The sequence below is a fragment of the Lepisosteus oculatus genome, chromosome 4 (genome assembly GCF_040954835.1).
Source record: "Lepisosteus oculatus isolate fLepOcu1 chromosome 4, fLepOcu1.hap2, whole genome shotgun sequence".
NCBI classification, from domain to species: domain Eukaryota; kingdom Metazoa; phylum Chordata; class Actinopteri; order Semionotiformes; family Lepisosteidae; genus Lepisosteus; species Lepisosteus oculatus.
Window position 1 is genome coordinate 61,416,386 of NC_090699.1, and position 21,823 is coordinate 61,438,208.

Consider the following 21,823-nt stretch of genomic DNA (forward strand, 5'->3'; position numbering starts at 1 on the left):
GGTACAAGTTGAAAAGTGAATCACACCAATGGCCCTTCAGTGATCTCTCATGTTTATAATTAGTGTTTGTGTTTATGAAAACAACATGCAGGAATACTCAAGGACATTTGTTAATTAGTCAGATGGCTGGAAGACATCAGGCTACTTGATTTCTTTGCACCACAAAACTAGGCAGTATCTAAATGTTCACTGAAAACAATACTGTACCCTCCCACTAAAATTAGAGAGTAGGCAGGGCTTTGATAATGCTCGGGTAGCCTACAGGCATAATTGAGCTCTCTGTTTTTAAGCAATGTGTTCCAGATATGATCTCCGGTCCTATAGAACTAGTACGTCCCAAGGACAAAAATACTTTGCTGTTAAACTCCCTGGTCCTTTCTCAAAATCTGGAGTTTCAAATTCATGCCCTTCAGCCTGTTAAGAAGACTAAAGGTGGCACTTCTTAAGCTGGTTGCTGCACCCAGCACATGTGCTGCCTTGTAATTATGGCACAGAAAATCACAAACTGCACATTCTTATATATCCCACAACATTATCCCACAGTTGACCTCCTAAGATTGTGCTGGGTTTTGCGCAGAAACTTCAAAGTTTCGTACGGGAAAGCCTGTGCTCACAGACTGCAGTCCCATCTGCTTTACACATTTATCACCAGTGAAGCAGAGCAGACGTGCGCTTTTTTCAAGCGGCTGGCAATCCCAGGAAGCTCGGGGAGAAAAGAAACATTTGGCCTTACACACTGACTGCGAACCTCTGGTAACGTACTCTGTCCTTTTTTTCTCGTAACAAAAATCCTTAATTTTCATTTGCTAACTTTGATCTGGCTGCAAAAGAAGCTGTACGTCGGTGTCACATTTCAGGGTATTATTATCCTTTTCGTGAAATTTTGCTTCATGTGCTGTTTTTTCCATCTGCGTTTACTAAAGTGTGGTCACATTAAGTTCTTTGTATATGAAAAAAAGATAACCAAACAGAATGAGGCACTTCATAGAATATAAAGGCTGTGTAACAGCTCTTTTTTTTTTGCAGAAACTGAATCGGTTTTTGGATTTGGTAAACAAGCCAGCAGTGCACTGTTACTGGTGAAGTCTGATTCTCTGTTCGTAAGGCTTTTGTTTTGACAGATTTAGTCCCATGAGGAGGAACGATGGGGGGTGGGGGGGTGGGGGGACAGATTCAGCACACCTGGATTTCATCTCTCCACCCCCCAAAAACACTCGTGGAGAAAGGAAAATCCAACAAAGTCTAATGTTTCTCAGGTCACATAGGAACTGTTTTCGCTCCTTTGTCAGCATGATATTTTTTCCATTACATTTTTCCACTTGAACCTTGTCATCCTAAGGACCAGCTGAATGGAAATTCATGCCTTTCTTTTTTTTCCCCCTTTCCTTTTAGAGTGTGTGCTTTTCTCAGTTTTCTTGGTTGCGGTCCCTGAGCCGATTTATCGTCAACCACAAAGTTCATACCCCCCCAGGCCCAGGAGTATTCCGTAGACATCAGTGAGGAGTCATCTAACTTGTCTGAACGTCCCTTCTCGCTGCTCTCAAAGATAAACATGTCAGAGTGATACTGTACTACTGTACTTGTGGAAGCATTTCAAGGCACCAAGCTGCTTCAACAATTAGATTGCATTTCAAGGTAATTTGGGATTATTTGCTGTTTAAGCTATATTGCTAACATTCTGCACGTCTTTTTATGGTGGGGGTGTGTTTGTGTGTGTGTGAGAGAGAGATCAAGTTCCACGAACATTTAATGTGTGACTGTAGGAACTGCATTAGATAAACTACAAGTTTTGGCACATAGCAGAAAATGCTTGCTTTGGCTGAGACCACAGAGAAACAATTCATGGCTCTGAAAGATGAAAAAGGCGTTTCCATGTATAGATTTTCTTCTGTTAAAGCTTATAATTAGCAATATTGTAATTAGCCCATTTAGAGCTTTCTGAGTCATTTTGATCTTGATTCTCCAATGCACAAAGGGGTTTCAAAGAGGACAGAAAGTTGGGGGTAAAATCATTTCTATGGTCAAGATAATTACAGTGCACATGACAGGTGTCAGGTTTGACACATTTTTTCGAGTACAACCATCGAAGAAACTGTAAGTAACTAAAGAAGGCCAAAAGGGAATGACATAATAATCGGAGAAAGGGCAAACCAAAGAGAAATAGAAATGGTCAGAACTGTCAAGATGCAAGTGTTTTTAAATTAGTCACCGTTCTGTTCTTCACAGCGCCTTTGCTACACAAATAGTAACAAAGTAGCTGAAAGGGCTGAAAAAATATTCTAGGAATGGAGTAAATTAATCACCATAATTACATCTCAGGGACAAACACAGCACAAAAAAGAACTGAAAATTACAGGCAAGGCTAATTTCGGCCATTATACTTTGCTACTTAATGTATCATAAAGGGAGAAGATCAGTATGAAACATTTTCCCCTGTCACCCATAAAACCTTTCATCACATGTACCACAAACTGAATAAGTAAACTAGGTAAGTAATGTGCTATGTAGTAGAAAAATCATTTAGGGGTACCTTCACATCAAAACATGGCTAGCTTTATTAACTACTGCAGTAAAAGAAAAAATACAAATATTTTTAATATTACATGAGTTACCAAGTTATGAGACATTTTGCTTTATATCAGGGAGAAGAAAAACATGCACCATGTTTCTGTTCATCATAAGCAGGGTGATGTATTTAGTGGAGTACTGCAGGAATGTGTACTAGGACCACTTGTGTTCTTAATTTATATCAATGACCTAGACTCAACAAAGAGTCAGTAAACTAGTCAAGTTTGCCGGTGATACCATACTAGGAGGATTAGCAAACACTGTAGAAGCAACAAATACATTTTAAAAGCATTTTGGTAAAACTCATGACTGTGTAAATACAGTACCTGACAGACAATGTATGATGAAAACAAGTGTAAGGTATTGCATGCAGGTACTCGGGAATAATTAGGCTTCTTGTGGCTACCTATGAAAAAGACTTTGATTTTTATGTTGACACATCATTAACATATTCTAGACAACACATAGAAGCAATTAATAAGGCAAAATGCTAGGATATTTAGTTAAAATTGTATAATTAAAATAATGCGTCAATAAGACCGCATTTAGAATACTGTGTACAATTTTGGTCAAACATTATAGAAAAGATATTATTGTTCTGGAATCCGTTCAGAGAAGTGTAATCAGATACATTCTGGGCCTTAAGGGACCTTTTGACACTGACAGACCAAAGGAACTGAACCTATTCAGACTTGATAGGGAAAGACAATGAGGGGACCTGATATAAGCATTTAAAGACCTCAAAGGCTTTCACAGAGTCCACCCAGCAGATCCCTTCAGAATGAACAATGTGACACAAGCCAGCACACTGGTGGAAGCATGTTTAAGAATCAGAAAAAGGAGGCACTTCTTTACGCGCAGTGTTGTGGGAGTTTGGAACAAGCTGCCCAGCCATGCTGTTTGCAGACAATGCCCTAGAAAACAAGGCCTCTTTCAAGAGACCTCTGGATGAGATCCTCCGATCCATTAACTAGTAACTACAGAACAGTCTAGGTGGCCTCCTCTCAATTGTACTGTAGCTTTTCTTATGTTCTTAAACTGACACAGCCTGCTCCATAATGGATGGGATATTATGTCGTTGTACGTACGGTGGGGAACCAATCTGTGCGCTCGGCACACTCCCAAGCCTTGAATCCTCGCCTTCCCGTTGTAAAACTCTCAGACAAAAGATTAGTGAGGTACCGAGGGGAGCTGGAACGCCTTTAATGCTCGAGGGGGTTATACAGTATCACTGTAAAAAGGCCTGATACATATGTTGTCATTTCTCTTACAATAGCTTAATATTATAATTAACTCTGCAGGAATTCTGTAAACAGTATGAATATGGGCAGACAGGGATATCCATTCAAACTCTCTTGCACACACAATATAATAGAACCCCAAACTAAGCATTACTGGTTGTTTAGGTTGCTCACAGTCTCATCTACCCTGTATTTATGACAAACCTTTGTAAAATGAATGCATGAGCCGTAATAGTGTGAAAGCAGTTTTCATGCCGTTTGGTAGAAATTCCAGGGTTGAAAGGTAATGTTACTGGGGACTATGATCAGGGTCATTCATTGTTCAGGCAAGTATTCTGAAGTATGACTGGAAATGTGAAGTGGACACTAAGACAGAGAAACAGCTTCAAATTACTTTTTAAAGAAGATTGCCAATTACATTTGTATTTGGTCAGTTTTCATGCATTCACTCTTCACTGCAAAAAGACAAAAACACTTCAGCTATGAAGAGGATGAGGTGTAAAGCTAGCTGGATGTATTAAAAATGTCGGCAACTGCTGAAACTCTTGGATTTCCATAAAAGTACGTACATGTGGGTACACCAGAGCAAGTGGAACTGGGGTGTTCAAGTGCTTCAGATAGCACACACCAGACAGAGTGAACTAAACTGTATCTGGTGTGACTAATCACACACAAATAAACAGAATGAAAGAAGGGTAAGCTAGTTAGTGAGGGTGCTGACTTTGACTTTATACGTGCAAAAAGGTGGAATGAGAATTCATAAGACTGTTCCATCTCCTGCAGAAATGTGTAGCGATTGGATGGAGAGCTAATTAATATTCGTTCCTGATTGCAACTGTTGCTTTTAACCCTTACCCTAATCTAAATGGTGATGATTCTAAGATGTATATACCGTGTATGACTTTATATTTATCTGTGTTATCTTTATCATTGCAGCCCTCAATGTTTTACAGTCATTTTTTTATTAAAAAAACATTTGAAAAGTGAAACAATCAGTTTTAGGACTATTTTTAGACACGAGTGCCTTCCAGTTACCATGTAAGTCACATGAAAAGGGATGTACTCTGATGGTGAACCAGAATACACTTAAATGATCAGTGTAGCTTTATTTAGTTCTTACTGGCACCATGAACAAGCCCCTTTCAAGTTGCAGAATCATCACACAGTATAAAAAACCAAGTTAGTACTTATACTCTTTTCCTCAATGAAGAAAAAATACAGCAGAGACAAAATGATACAATAAGAGAATACTGTGAGCCAAAACAACTAAATTACTTTAAAGAATGTGGTGTCTTTAAAATAAATTTTGTTATACAGACAAAGGAAGCATTTTAAGATAATGCAGTGAGCTGTCAAACTCTATTACAAGCCTGTAGGGGATTAAGATCAATGTAGAGACATGGTGGCAACACTTTACCTTGCTATTTAATTTCTGAGACTTGTTATTAAGGAACGTTTGGTAGTAACTGCGCATTAAGACAGGAGTATATCTAGGATTTTGCACAGAAGAAAACCCTTTTTCTCCTCGGTCTTTCTAGAGTTTGCAGGCTCTACGTAACATCACCCCCGATATGCAGCCTAAGACAATCCTTACACTGATGCTGCTCTTCATCCTGAGCCTCAGTCTTGCTCAAGAAGAAGGCAGCCCTCTGAGGAAAGGAAAAAAGAGGAGAGGAGGCCAACGACAAGGCAGGAACAAGCAACTAAGGCAGAGGAGCTCTGATGTGCCTATCCGGCTGGGAAATGTTCCTGTGACCAATGCAGATGACAGCTCACCAATATTCATTCAGTCTTACAAGAGCGTTGATGAATTTGAGTCAAACTACAACATCTTACCAGGTTAGTAAATGCATTTAACATGTGCAAAACCTTTGTATTTATTAGATATACATGTAGTTAATTTACTTCATTTCTGTTTTATTCTTGTTCAAATTTACTGAAAGAAAATGTACCAAAAATTATAAAAATATGACATTATAGAAATCTGAGATTTTTGCCAAGAAACCTTTTCAATTATTTTTCCCTAGGACAACAATGAACTAGTCTTCATTAGAGAAATGTAACATTCTTTCACTACATCATGAGGCCACACACTAAGATCTAAGCTTTCTCATGAAACTCTCATTACTGAAAAAATGTATTACAAAACGTAACCTTATACATTTCTCACCTTTTATGCCTTAGCACATCCTACACCGTAATATACAAGTGAAAAATTTTAATGTGATTACATTTCTCAAATCACATTCTCCGACTATAATTTCAACAAAGTTTTTCAGCAGACAGGCATGCGATGGTGACAGTAATAAAGTAAAAGGAAAAACACAAAGCTCAAAACTGTGGGGAAACATTTTAATGTGGAAGATGTGTCAAAGAAAATTCACAGTGGATTCATTCTTGCAGATAAGAGAAATATATAAATCAGTTTATAGGGAAGAGGTAGTTAGTCTATTAACGTTTACCATGTTGGATTTGTGGTAAGCAGCACGGGCTAGCACACCTACCACAGTCACCATGTTTGCAAACAGCCACAATTCAGCCACTAAAGCTTCTTCTCCGCTGACAAAGTAACATTACATAAGAACTGGCACCACATCTTAAGTGGAATTTAGGAAGTTAGTCAACTTTCCTGATACAGAAACATTTTTTTTTATAATGAGCAGTACAAGACGAACTGCTGCAAAGCTACTTTGGTTGTGTAACAAGATATGTTTCAGAATACTTTCATATAAATTCTTTTGGCTTCCTAAAACATAATTTAATCTACTTGTTGTAGAGTTATGGAAAATGCTGGTCTTATAAAAGGAAGGTTAAAGACAAACCAGAAAAGGCAAAAGAGTTTTTCACGCAAAAGCGCAGAGAACTGCTGCAGAATTCAGCTGACTCTGTGCTTGTTCATAGCCAGCACATAGTATAGTTAGTTAAAGGTTGCTTTATGAGTGCCATAATCATTAAGCCATCTTTTGTGGGATTTGTTTCTGCTGTTTACCACTATTATTACAACCATGTGTGCAGGCAGACGGGGAACTAAATACAAACTTTTTCTTCAGTTAATCAACACCTCCCTTGCTTTTCAGCAATAGTCTTGGCCATTAGGATAAAAAATAAAATGTCTCAACAAGAAAACGTTATGTACAAATCAAATGTTTTACTGACAGATCACAGTTAAAAACATTACTGTGTAAATGTTATTAGTTTTATATGAAAAAACAGTACAAAAAAACTACTGAAAGAAATATCTTGATTCCTTCTACTTGGTTACTACTATACATAGTAAATACATTAGTAAATCGCAGGGACAAGTTAAATCCAAACAGTGCTTTTGACATACAGTACAGTACTAGTGGGCAGATCTTTAAAAATAAGAATTGAAAGAGGGGTGCCTGGTATTGGCCTTGGTTTCACTCCAAGATAAAATCTCACTAATAGTTCAGAAGTTGTATTCTGTTTAAGTAACAGATACTCTACACTCTGAATAATCATGGAACCCATGTGCTATTAAAGCGCACACCTCCAACATTAAGATCAACAAGAATGTAGAAATTACTCAAAGAGTTTGTATCTAAAGCTCACTGTAAATACACATACTGCAGCTAATGTTTTAAGTAACAATGTAAGTGCTATCTTCTCAAATTGGTAATAGTTGTTAATTGAAGATTCACTACAAATGAGTAACTTTTAAGGAAAACTATTTGCTGAATAATTCCAGAGAATATTCTTTATCCTTACAATTAAGCATATTTGTGTGTATTTAAGATCTAAACCTGTGATTTCAAGAATATTACATAATGCTATACTAAAGCAATGTAAACCAAATTATTCGAAAGTAAGAATCTTTAGATAAATGCTTTAAAGTTGGAACAGCATGGCAGTACAGTGGTGAGCATTGCTGCTTCATAGTGTTGGGCCCTGGGTTCAAGTCCAGACTTGGGGTGCTATCTGCGTGATGTATATTCACCCCGAGTTCACATGGGTTTCCTCCCACAGTCCCAAAACATACTGGTAGGTTACACTGGCTTCCGGGAAAACTGGCCCTAGTGTGTTCGTGTCTGTATGTGTCCCTCGATGGACTGGGTGTCTGTCTAGGGCGTACCCTGCCTTGCGCCTGCTACTTGCTGTTGCTCCAGCTCCACCATGACACTGAATTGGAAGAAGCAGTTAGAAAATGAATGGATGGATGCTTGAAACGTTCATGAATAACAATTCATGATTATTACAAACTAGAGAAACTCTGGGCTTCTTAGTTTGTGCTACGTAACCTAATTATCATATGACACAGTTTTATATTTCCATTTCCATCCTATTTTACTTAAAGGTGCATGTTCCTTTCCAGTCCCTTGCCTGATATAATTCTGTCAAGACCGTGTATCTTATTGTTGGCCGTCCTTCAGCCTGTACTCATTCCTGCTTTGACAAGTAACACGTTCTGTCTGGTTCTCCACAGGAAAGAAAGGACAATGCACGTACCATGGTATCACCATGTTTGAAAATGCGGTCTGGTCTCCCAAGCCCTGCATCACCTGCATGTGTTCAAAGGGGAACATTGCCTGTGATGAAGTGAAGTGCACGCCCCTCTCCTGCCCCATCACTGTGAAGCCCACAGGAGAATGCTGCCCCGTCTGCACTGACATCGGTATCTGCCCCTACCGCCTTCACCCCCCAACTGCTGAGCAGTTCAGACAGACTTCCATCCACCGCAGATAGGAAAAAACAGAAACTGGAAAAATTCGGAAAGCCTTTTCCCACTATCTCTAGCAATAAGTCAGTCGCACACTGTTTAGCAAAAGTGTTTGACAGAAATAGGAGTGGATGAAGTTTCTGGTTTCCTCATCATCTGTGATATCTTGTAGTCTGGACCTCATAGTTTAATTATTTTTAATGGCTGTGGTAAAAAATACTTAAGTGTACAAAACTTTAGCGTTCAAATGTTTAAGAGAAGACTACATCACCACCAGAGAATGTTATAAAGTCTATGTTACAGATGCCTGACACTGTTACAGTTTAACACGCAATACCTTGCTAACCTTGCTGAGTTTAATCGTTAGAGATCACAATTTAAATTCAATTCAAATTTTCCTGCTACAAAAGGAATTTTTAATTTTGAGAAGTAGTTGACTTGACCAATCTTTGGTTAATCCATATACTGTAAAGCCTTATTAGCCTGTAAGAGAATGCATTCTTATACTGTACTGTCAGGACCTGAATCAAAGATTTTCAGCTCTTGATCTAGACAAGATTCTCTCCTGGGTGAAAGCATTTCTGAAGTAAAAGCACTTACACTGCCTGATAAACAATGTTACATCTCATTACAGCATAAAACAAGAATTGTTTTCACCCAGATCTTAATATAAAAAATGTGTACATGAAATTAAAAACACCCTTAGGAAGGCATGATATATTAAGCTTTTGGGAACATCAAACGTAAATATGTTTTTCATGTTCCTGGAGCATGCTTTATGCTTAAGACTAAAAATATCTGCTTCAATGAAAATATCTACTTCCACATTTCTCCTGTTCTTTCACATGTACATCTACCTATGGAGAAAACACCATGAAGATAACCATGCTAATGGATCAAGAATAATGGGACACTGTAGTATCCCACTGTTTTCCTCTAGGTTACGTTTACCACAGGCTTGTAAAATGACCTGGCTGCGACATTTTCAAAGCACAAACTATAAAAGATTCTCTGGACTTGTCATTACATTCCTCTCCTATATCCAAAAGTAGATCTCATGCAAGCCTGTGATTTATTTAAAAATAAAAATCAGATTTCTTCATACGATACAAGGACATTCCCCATAAATCAAACACAAGACCCACTCCACAGGTTACATCATCTGCAACATGTGGAAAACTGCAAAGGTACACCTCTTAGTACCACATCCTGCTCCATACAGCTTCTGCTTATTGTTCTGGCTGGCTTAAAGACCCTATTCTAGTGTTAGCTTCAGATTAAAAAAAAGGAGCAGTTTTTTAGACCTAGAAGTGGTTGCGACTTCAGCTGATTTTGGCTGCAGCTGTCGGGTTTGAACTCCAGTTCCTTGCTGGAGTTTCCTAAAACTACATGTAATTACCATCTTGTAATGGTAAGCTGTTAATCTACATTGTAGTCCTCCAGAACATTTGAAGTTAGTGTTTCAAGCTTTTCAATTCTGACTGCGCTTCACAGAAAATACCTGCATCGCATGCTTCCTGCACTGATTCATTTACTGAGTCCCTAATTCGCTAACCCTTCATCCACCCATCCATCATCAGAAAGAGGTTCACTCCTGCTAGTGGTTATGACAACCATGATTCTACCCTAGAAGCATACGGCACGCCCATTTCAACTAACCAGTCTATCTTTGGAAAGTGGGTGTACAGTACGGTGGGATATTTAATAACATTGCCCTACTAACACTATCTGACATCTCAGATTACCAAAGACTCTCATTCAACCCAAGATTTTAGTCTCACTTGTTTCAGCTTCAGCTAGTTGGCTCATATAGTCTGTATAAGCTGCGGAACTGGTATTAAGCAAACAGCTTCTGCAGGATTTTAAAGATAATAAGACTATTATACAGAACGTTTTAAGTATTGTCTTAACATTTTTGGGGAAAAAAGCATTTTAAATGAGCACATTTTTCCATTTACCAATTTAATTTTTTGAAAAACTGATTATCTGTCTAATAGACATCCTTATTTCCCCTTTTTTTAGAAGGAAGTCCCAATAACAGAAAGTTAAAGATAGTTAAAAATATTTTATCTTGTAAAGTCTAGGAAAGGCAAGGCACACAAAGAGGTGCTTTGGTCCAAAGCACCAAAAACCCTTAGACAATTATTGCTTAATTCCCCATTTTAGATTCATTGTGTGTGAATCTGTAGACAACAGCTGTGCTCAAGCTTCCATTAGTGCTACACAGCTAAAAGAGCACTAATAGATTATTTTTTAAGAACCAAAGGATATCTATATAAGAAGCAGTGGAATTGATAGCCCATCATCAATGATATTGCTGACTGTAGCCCTTTCTCCAAAAGCACAGCATCATGTTTCCTAAAGCTGTAATTTAAGATCAGTACTGCTCTATCAGTACTGTACAAATAATATAATATAGATAGAAAAGAAAATTGAAAAGGTATACAATATATAATTTAGTAATACTATCTGCTGATGTTTAGGGAAGATTTGAATACAATCCCACCCTTGAGAGCATCATCAAACTAACTAATTTATCTGCACATTAACCTCTTGTTGTTTTCCTGTGGTAAAGGTGTGTATTTAACTCAGTTGCAACCAAAGCACTGTTTCCTTTAAGGCACTGTTACGGAAGAACTAAGCTGGGTTACAATTTGCTGAACTCAAAAGTAAAACGGTGTAAGCTGACGTCTTCAGAATTTGCAGAAATTTCCAAACACAAATCGTTTGGGATTTTTTTTTCATTATCCATGTATCATCTTGGATAACAAACAGTGGGAATCAACTGTTTCCCAATCTAAAGCCCTCGTTTGCTTAAAGGGAACACTGCTACTGTCTGGTTTTTGTCTCTCACTGTGTGGGCCACCTCTCTCATTGTCTTTGTCTCTCCCTTGGTCCCCATGTGTTCCATCTCATCCTCTCACACCTCATTCTCCATCACGGTCACCCTAACATTCTGTGTTGAACGCTGCCACAGTCCCTGACACCCCTGAACTTTCTGGCGATTCCTCAGAACCCAATGACCCCAGCGAACTGGGGCTGGGGCCACCTCACGCCCACGCCGACCTCGAGGAGCGGCGCAGGGAGGAGGAAGAGGAGCAGCTGAAGGAGGAGGAAGAGGCCCGACAGGAGGAGGAGGAGCGTCTGCGCAAGAAGGACGAGGAGCGGAAGAAGAGGAGGAAGCAGAAGAAGCTGGAGGAGGAGAGGCAGCGGCAGCTCTTCGAGGAGCGGCGCCGCGAGGAAGAGGAGCTGCGGGAGAAGGTGGAAGAGGAGGAGGGGGAGAGGCGCAGAGAGAGGCAGGAGGAAGAGCAGCAGCGGCGGCGGCAGGAGGAAGAGGACAGGCGGAATCGAGAGCAGGCGGAGGAGAGGGAAAGGCATCGGAGGCTTCAGGAGGAGAGGAGGCAGGAGGAGGAGAGGAGGAGGAGGATCGAGGAAGATTGGAGGGAGCTGGAAGAAGACAGGGAGGACTCCCGAGAGGAAGAGGAGTATGACGAAGACGATTTAAGAGGGGACGTCTTCAGAATGCCGCCCCGCGTTCCTAAGCCGGAGGGCGTCCCACCCCTTCGACCTCCAGCCCCAGAGAACATCCCTCCTTACAGTACTCTGCCAGTGGGCTGCATGATCTCTGATGTGACACTGAGCTGCAACAACGCCAAGCTCACTGGCATACCACCCCTGTCTGTCAGGGGCCTCAAGAGCCTGAATCTCGAAGGTAAGGCAACATAGAAACCCTTTCTCTTAGAAATGCATGAAAACACTGGATAATTCACTACATTCCCTTGAAATGTACTTGTAATCACTTGAACAATGCACAATTTCTTACCTAAAATTCAAAACGCTGCACACAGGGTTTACAGCATTATTTCTGAAAAGTCAAGCTTATTAATATACTGATCTTTCAGAAATCTGCACATTATAAGCATTCAATAATCCCCCAAACATGTACAACACAGAGGATTCATTTTTTTTATTTTAAGATAAAAGAAAAAGTAGTCATAAAGATGTATCCAAAGTACAGAAATCCAAATGGAAAATGACATCTTGAAAAAATTAAAAGAAACAATGACAGTGATAATAAGAAGTAGGAAAATTCATATAAATACATGAAATACTAGGAAGCATACTGTATATCATAAATATATTTCCACCCGTTATTTATTCCTTAGCACTGACATCGATGTACTTCTCTTCAAACGTGCCCCTAACCTGAAAGATCTAAAAATCAGTTTATGAAAGAAACATGGAGTTACTGTATGTCGTCATTGAAAGGTCTAGCATGTCTTTTGACTGTAATCCTATATAAAAAGTCCCATCACGTCTACCACCGAGAGCGAATCCAACGGAAAGTACATGAGTTTAAAACTACCATGTAATGCTTCTTTATACAACGAAGGTGTTTGGACTGGAAACATTTTTCTGTGCACATAATTTCCATGGAAAAGTATGCATAACTACAGTAGTCATAATAAGTGTGTTACCAATGTATTTTAATTTAGAAAATCAGGCAGTTAAATGCATCCTGACCGCAGGACAGAATTCATAAAACATATTTTATTCCTAAGTACAGTTCCACATTCACATTACAGAATGGTTGTTGGTCTAGTGTTAAGCATTTTTCCCAACCCCACCCCCACCTGTGAAAATTCTAGGTCCCATGTCCTAAATTGCATTTTACATATTGTCACTCTTCAATTTAGAGTCTTAAATCACAAGGACAAAAGCAAGTAAACAGAACAACCACTAAACAGATTTTAAGTTTTCTTTTGTCTCAATTTTGTTTTGCGCAAAATGAAAAGATTGTAATTACACAACAATAATACCGGGATCGCAGTTCGACACAATGAGTGAACAGTGGGTCTCACAAGAAGATCAGCAAGAAACAAATGTAAGAAAGAAACAAAAATCAGTTTTTAAAGCAAAAAGGTCTCTGCACAAGCTGAGGCACTTCTTGATACTCCACAATGTAACTTCGCAGTTCACCTCTCGGTAAGAATAATATCTACAAGTGAACGCAATCATGTGAGATTTTGAGGGCTCAATCTCTACCCTGCCTTTCAACATTGATTTATTTGGCTGCAGTACAACCTGCCCACAAAAGATGTCCAACTTTAAAGCTAACAGTGATCAGTTAACATCACAGAGCAGTCTGGGGCTCACTGGTGTGGTCACAACAGTTAGATCACAGAGTATACAGAGTATTCCCAGTATACACTCTAGGTAAGTAAGTGTCAGTGAGTCAGGACACACTGGTTAACCAGTGGGTGAGAAGACAGGACAGAACAGTGACAGTGACAAAACAGCTTTGTTGTCAGCTAAATACAGACTCATAATAAAACTGAGCAGTCATGACTTTATACATTGTTAGGGCATTACATCCTCTTTAAATCAATACCAAACCATTTTTTTTTTAATTGCAGTATGTCTTATGTAACAGAGTGTAGAGGACATCCAGCCATTTCTATAAAGTTTAAATATTTTTACTTGTAAATTACAGCTTCCGTAATCTATGCTTTTTGAACGTCTTATAATTTTAAAGCTTGGTTTCAGAGGATCTTAATAAGAAAATACCCATGTCCATGCCAGAGCACTGACAAATGGCTTGCAGCACAAACCACATTACTGGTACCTCGATGACTGCAACCTCCACCCCTATGACTGCTGTGGGACTCCATGGGAGGGGAACATGTATTAGAAATAACCACTGCCTGCAAGAGTCAAAGGGCTGGAGTCCAGAGTCAGAGAAGCACATGGGCTTGTGCTGTCATTTACTAGAATAGCAGTGGGCCAAGACCTCTTAATTTTTTACAGATTTACTTAATTGGTCAAAAATGTTTGTTCTGCAGATTTCAAATCTGCATATCACTGAACATGTGAAGGGTCCACATCAGCACAATACAAATGTGGAGTAACAAGAAAACATTGCCAGTTTGAGTTTTTGTCATACAATAATTCTAAAAACATTGTAATCTTAATTTTCATAATCTACTGTATTCTACCGTATGGCATTACTTTACCTTCTGAATAACTAGCTTGAATGGGTCTTATCTTTTGTCTGCAGGGAATGCTATCACTACGATTCCAGCAGAGGCATTTAATGGAATTCCCAACTTGGAATGGATTGATCTTAGCAAAAACAAAATCACAACTGCTGGCATTCATCCCCAAGCTTTTAAAGTAAGGAATGCAGGGTACTGTCTGCTTCTGTACATGTTGACTTATTAGGTACAAAAAAAAGTCTTAAAAGTAATAGCCATTAATAGCACTGAGTTAATAGAAAACATGCACACTTCCACGAAAAAAAAAAATAACTAGATCAAGAAAGCCTGCATTCTTAGTCTGAAGTTCTGAAGTGCCAGAAAGGATTTTTTCAACTACTCTAAATAAATGTTACACACTACTGTTTCCAAATGAAGTGATTTAGTCTCAATTTAACTGTTAAGGTGCCTCAATCAGTTTCAGCAGTATTTGTTATCTAATATTCCTTTTCAGCCTCCGCATGTTGACACAGCAACCAACTGGAACTTGTTTTTCAATAGCTGCATAAAATATTATTATACATGCATACTAATATATTTTTTCCCGTAAACCCTTTTGTTGTAAGAATATATATTATCTTAACTGCATGAACAGGAGATGCACATTTGAGGTTTGTTGTTGTATCCTAAAATAAGGGAGGGATCTAAACCTACCTTTAAATTGTATTCTTATCTCTTTGCAAACGTTTTTGAGAGGCAAGAGCAGTCTACTTAAATAAAAGAAATATTGGCTTTTTTTCTACAGAAGGGTTGGCAATGGAGAAAAAACTAAGAATGGGCCAAGCCAACTCTCAGCAGTCCTGCTCTTCTATGTTTGAAATTTTACTCCAAAATTGCTTTTATGTTCCTCATAAATAGAGAGTAATCTTTTTTCGAACTTGTCTGAAGACCACACTGATGCGTTTGTCACATTCCGTATTTTACTTCTTGGCTCCTACCATTTTATGACACAACCCATTCATTGGAAAATGAATTTCGTTAACTTAATTTAATTGGACCGAGTTGACAAGTATCTGAAAGAATAGAATAGCACAAAATAACAAAGCTCAAATTTAGAAGTTACTTATTACTTGGTCAAATTTCCAGAAACTGCATGTGTGTGCTCTCTTAAAATAAGGAAAACTTCAAATGGAAGTTAAAAAGACTATATTAAACAGAAGGCATTCACATGACTGTGACATGATTTTGCCAGATATTTTCAGACATAATTCTTTCTTTGAAAACTCTGGAGTCGAGGCGTGGTGAGTCCTTTTGTTTTCATCAGCATTCAGAATCTGTCTGGAATGAAGTTATGCAACAAAACTTGTGCATTTTTACAAAACGTCTTTCTGTTTTAAACATCTAAGCCCAAAACCTGTGGAAATGTAAAAAAAAAACAACAAAATAAATTTAATGAGAATCATTCAACTAAACATCAATACTATTTAAAAAATGTTCAGCTTTTATTTTCAGTTCATTTCTTGATAGACCACATTTTAAAATGAAACAGAGAATTCTCTTGTGTTGTGAAGACACATTTTATGAATTATCCTATAGGCTCAGCTTAAAAAAAAGATAAGTTTTGTGTTTTTGAGAGCATATTATGAACTCTCTTTTATGTCCTCTAAATGTTTCCATATCTACAACAAGGATGAACAAATCCAGCTTTTGAAGGCAGGGCCTCTGCAGGGTTCACAGGTATTTTCAATTGGTAAATGACTGAGACTGAAAAAGATGGGTGATTAATAACAGAATTTAAAATGAAAACCATGAGAAATGGAGCTTGTCAAACATGAAATCAAAGCACTAAGGTTACCAGTTACTATGACGCAAAAAATCTGTTTCATATAGGACTGTGGACCTGCTTTATTTAACAGTATTTTTTAATAAAATGTTTTTTTCTATATTGTTTTTTTGAAAAAGAACCTAAAAAATTTAAAGCGCCTCAACATGGATGGAAACCTTCTTGATCAAATCCCCTCTGATCTTCCGTCCACTTTGGAAGAGTTCAAAATCAACGAGAACAACCTTCAAAGCATGGATGAAGACAGTCTTCAAGGTAATTTCCAGAGAAACACGGTCATTGCATAACTGAATTATTTAGTAGAGCTTTTACATTGTAAAGATAAAGCAATAAAATTCCATAAAAAAAGAATTTCAGCTGCTAATTAGGAATTACATCAATCAATATAAAAAATCTTCAAACGTGGACAGCAGATGAAAAATGTATTTATAATTAAAGGATTTAGACTTTTAAATAAAGTACATACTGTATATGAGACTTTGTCATTACTTGTAAATCAAGGGCCCCCCTTCATTAAATGCTTCTTTACTTTCCTGCTAATAGAATAAACATTCATTTTCTGACAGATCTAAGCAACTTGATCACCTTGGAGCTGGAAGGAAATATGCTTAGTGAAGGAAACGTCAGTCCCTTGGCTTTCAAACCTCTAAAACGACTCTCTTACTTGAGGCTTGGTAGGAACCATTTCCGTACGGTTCCTCAGGGCCTCCCTGCATCTCTAGAGGTGAGATTTGCCAAAGATAACACGTCTTTTGACTGACGAGCCGAAGACGAAAGATTCCGCTGAACGGCTATCAATAAACCAGAGTTGTCACTGAATAGAAACTAAACTGAAAAAAATATCTAAGATAAAGCAAAAGGGGGTTAAAATAACACTCCAGAGTCCATTCAAAAAGAGGTATTATATCTGGACCCTACACAAAGACATTTATTTAAAATGCTGAAGAAAATAAGAATGAAGTTGTTGCTGTTTTTTATTGGCAATGAAACTTACCTGTGGGAAGCAACTCAAACCCTAGTGTGCCTTGGTAATAATTATGGTTGACCACACTGCTTCCAACACACAGTGCTTTAAAATACACCATATGACAGAGTGCTGGATTTTTGTTTGGGAACAAATGCTCTAACATGTGAATGTTTTTTAGGAACTTTACATTGAAAACAATCTAATTGAAGAAATATCGGAAACAGCTTTCAATCACACCAAAAGCCTTAATATTGTTGTGTTAAGACACAACAAAATAGACGAGTCAAGGATAGCACGTCTTGCCTGGATTAACCATGAGTAAGTACCTCTGGCTTCAAAACATTTTTTCTTATTCTTCATAACACTCCAACAAAACTGCCCTTTCTTGTTCCATGATATAAACCACAGTTTTCAACTTGAATGGAGTTTTGAGGTAAATGTGATTTGGCCCCTGTAGTGACAGAGATTTTGCAGAGCTCTCTTTTATTTTTTGGTGTGTTAATTCATACAATGTGCTTCTTCCATCCAGTACTTTAAAATGTCTACATTCTTTTGTAAGATTGTTTTTTGCCAAGCTTAAACTTCAAAAAACCTTAGTATGAGCTTTATCCACTGGGAAATATACTGTCTTCTTTAAGTTTAAAGACTTTCATATTTGATGGATTTTTAAGTTTTGACTTTTTTTTTCCCATTTATAATACACAAAAATCAAGATCTTTAACAGTATTACTATACAGTTTGACTTACAGTATATCAAAAGTATATTAACTGCTGAGACTCTAATGTCCCATTTTCTCTTTTCTAAAAAGGAACCTGGAATCCATAGACCTGTCCCATAACAAGCTTTACCATGTTCCATCGTTCCTCCCAAAATCTCTGATACACCTGGTTCTGGTGGGCAATCAGATTGAGAGAATTCCTGGATATGTGTTTGCTCACATGAAGCCTGGTCTTGAGTACTTATATCTCTCTTTCAACAAGCTTGATAACGAAGGGATTGACCCAGTGTCCTTTTTCGGGGCCTACCACTCACTGGTAGAACTGTTTTTGGATCACAATCAGATGACAGCGGTGCCACCCGGAATAAATGAGATGAGATCGCTGCTTTCTCTAAGGCTGAATGACAACAAAATAAGGTAAAAGCGACAGTTTTGCAACCTTGCATGAGGTCCAAAAGAAAACGGGAAACAAGTCAGATATTTTTAGAATACCTTTCTCTCAATATGCAGAAAAAATTGCTTTGCCTTACAAAAACATTTTTTTGGCCCAAGCAAGAGCTTCAAAGTCTATATTTGTGTTCAGGCATTTATAAAAGAATCCTGATGTGACTGTGGATGGGATTCTCAAGCAGCAAATACATGCCAGGCCAGGGTACAGAAAAACAATATTAAAAGAATAACAAATACGTTATAAAATGTTATCAAAAGAATACGTTTACATTAAGTAAATTTTTATAGATTACAAAGAAAAGGGAAGAGATTTTTTAATTACGAGGTCTGTAGTCTTGTCTCTAATGATGGAACTGTGAAATTTGATCTTTCTTAAATTCTACAGGCATTTTGAACCTGAAGCCATCTGTGACCCTCTGAACATCGAAGACTTGAATATAGTGACTCTGCGCATGGACAACAATCTTATTGACACCAGAAACATTTCACCTACTGCTTTTTCTTGCATCAGGTCTTATTCCAGTGTTGTTCTGAAACCGCAGAAGATTAAGTAACACGTTCTTATAGTGTTATGATAGTACAGTCTAAAGAAGGCAAAAGAAGTTCAACTGATTTACCAGACAACTACAACTTGCATCAAAAACTAAGAAACACAGATGGTAATCGGTTCATTCCTGTCTTGCTTTCTGGATATCAAGTAGTGCTCTGGGTCCACTGGTGATTTTTTTTTGAAGCAATTGTGAATTACACAATATTATCAAGAAGAAATTAAGTAGGCTTTTTTTTTACTGAAAGTGGCAGTAGTACAGGTCATAACAGCTGCTGATAGTTGACTCTCAATACAACCTTTCATTGTCATTGTCCTGAAAGCAGAGATAGCTTAATGTCCAAAAGTCATAATAATACAACCCCAAAGAAGAAGTGGTTTTGATTAATTTATTAAAAAAAAGATACTGTGGCTCGAAGAAGTAATGGATTAGGTTACCACCTATATATTAAAGCTCCAAATGCTTAATGATGCAGAAATTCCACAATAAGAAAAACATTTTAGGAATCAAATGTCTGATGTAACTTTAACTCTGAAATCTGAAGGACATTTCTGAAAATCAAATGAAAGAGGATAACAGAAGTGTTTAGTCAAAATCAACAAATCCCAGATAAACATAAAGAAATGTGTGTTGAAAAAATAAATTTAAAAACACACCTATAGATATGTTTTACTGTATTAAACATAGTTACATGGTGTTTACTTCAAAAGGAACTATGTGCCAATATTAGAGAGAAGTGTATGAAAAAAAATCAGCAGAACAGTTCACTGCGAAGAAGATGTCAATGTTCATTATAATACAAAGTGTTACTATAAATGGAAACAATAATGACAGAATATGAAATGCATTCACATGGTGTTCATGAAAGCAAAACCAGCTATGAAATATGAAATATACATGAAATTGCTGCGGCCATTCTACGAATTTAGACATTCTAAAAAATGTCTAATTGTGTTTTATGTATATTACTTCTGTCAAGGTATAACTATACCACAATGATGAGTGCTAACAATGTCAAGTTTTCTATGGTCACTTTCCTTGACTCAATTTATGTGAAAAGTGTTATTAAAAGTTTCATTGACAGTTCTGTTTCCAACATTGTGGAGCCATCATAGTAATGTATTTTGCACCTTTCCTATAATTTATATCTGTACTGTACATACAGTACATATATATTAGTAGTAACAATAATTAAATAAGGAAGGAAGCACCCAAACAACAAGAGGACATGATTAGACTTTGCCAACATGTATAGTAATATGCCCCACAGTCTGTTGCCATTAAGGTCTATTCACTCATTTGGCTCAAAATTATTCATGCAAATTATTTTCTCAGATGGAAAATTTAAGATTGCATGCTCTGTTCTAACCCCTAAAAATGTCTAGGCTGTAAGACAACATTTCGGAGATTGTAGACATAATAGAGCTGTTGGTCCAACATATATTTAGATCAAACATATGACATCCTGGGTGAAACAGGATATGTTGGAGTTGAATGTTATCCCAGTCAGCTGGAAAGTTGTGAAGGAGTTTCTTTATGCAGTGAGATTAGAAGCTTCTGAATAACCATTCCACTCACCTGATCCAAACCCAACAGTGGCTAAAAGCCAAACACACAGAAAAAAACAAACAAGGATCGAAAAACCTTATTGAGAAAGTGTCGGATAGTGTTTTCTGCCCTCCTCAGTACAGGACGTACAATGAGATAATGTGAAATAAAGACCTGTAATAAAACTCTAAACATGCCAGTGAACCATTTAATACATCTGAAATCCTCCTTTCATAACCTGTTTTTTTTATCAGAATTGAAAAAAATGATGATTATACAATTAGATTTTAAAATAAAACTGGGTGCAATCCACTTTCACGTTTCTTGAAACTGTAGCTCACTCTCACCAGCAAACATTATTTTATTAAACTTCACAGAAATACACTATTACTTTTATCATTGCTTTTTATTAAAGCCATGTTGGTTTTTGGTGTTACAGGCTATTTTATTATGTTCTTATCGCTAATATGTAAACTTATGTGTATTTGTTTTTATCACCTGTCCTATGCTTGTCCTAGGGTTCTAAAATTATAGGGGGTGAGGGTCAATTTTTAATATAAAATGTCTAATTAATTTGCACATTTTAAAAACTATATTAAAAATCATTTATGACTTTAATCAAAGTTTGTCTCATTTAAGCCATGTATTTTGACAGGATGCCATTCAAATAGACTCCACACTAGAATGAAAAATCTTCCAACACTAAGGTAATGGGTTTTTAGGGCATTTCTGTGTACAGAGTAGTTCTGGAACAGTAGATGTGTAGAGATCAAATCTATGACAATTATAGTATTTATTATTTTACTTTAAAACAATTAATTTTATTTTAATTTCCAAGCAAATGGGGCTTGACCATACCTTGACCAGAGAGAAAAATGTAACAGTAGCTCTCCTGTCAACAGAAGGCTTGAAGCTCCATTGGTCCACATACTGTACAGCGCATTGTAATGTACTTACAGCATTCAATGTACCATGCTATGACATTTTTAATGATTTCCTCAAATTCCACAAGACTATATTTCACCCTCACCAAAAAACTGCAGATTGCTACCAAGGAATGCCTTTGAGGTAACACTGAAAGACCACAAGCACCAACTTCTTATTGTAAAGATGAAGCCTTTTACCATAGCATAAAGCAGATGGTTTCCAAGTTTAAGGTTGGCTCACAAAACATAAATTTAAGGTCAGTCATATGACTACAAATAACGAAGGAGGAATGAAAATTAAACCAAAATTATGGTTGAGTCATCACAGATTTTTCCTACATCATAAAATGTAATGTTAAC

The 21,823-nt window shown here is 37.4% G+C and overlaps 2 protein-coding genes across 5 annotated transcripts in view; one reads left to right on the plus strand and one right to left on the minus strand.

Annotated features, from left to right (window-relative positions):
* The window catches only part of cenpp (centromere protein P), a 106,120-nt gene that overhangs the window by 19,167 nt on the left and 65,130 nt on the right, over window positions 1-21,823 (minus strand). The window lies entirely within an intron of this gene.
* Window positions 539-20,729, plus strand: ecm2 (extracellular matrix protein 2, female organ and adipocyte specific). Of its 2 annotated transcripts, none has more exons than XM_015348169.2 (11): window positions 539-753; window positions 1,393-1,635; window positions 5,348-5,648; window positions 8,254-8,442; window positions 11,501-12,199; window positions 14,546-14,661; window positions 16,425-16,560; window positions 16,872-17,029; window positions 17,451-17,590; window positions 18,082-18,408; window positions 18,827-20,729. In XM_015348169.2, exons 3-11 carry the CDS (start codon window positions 5,381-5,383, stop codon window positions 18,993-18,995), a joined length of 2,202 nt encoding a protein of 733 aa, XP_015203655.1. In that variant the 5' UTR covers window positions 539-753; window positions 1,393-1,635; window positions 5,348-5,380; the 3' UTR covers window positions 18,996-20,729. The 2 variants fall into 2 exon arrangements, with proteins under 2 accessions (XP_015203655.1, XP_015203654.1); XM_015348168.2 differs by having other exon boundaries at window positions 540-753; window positions 11,465-12,199.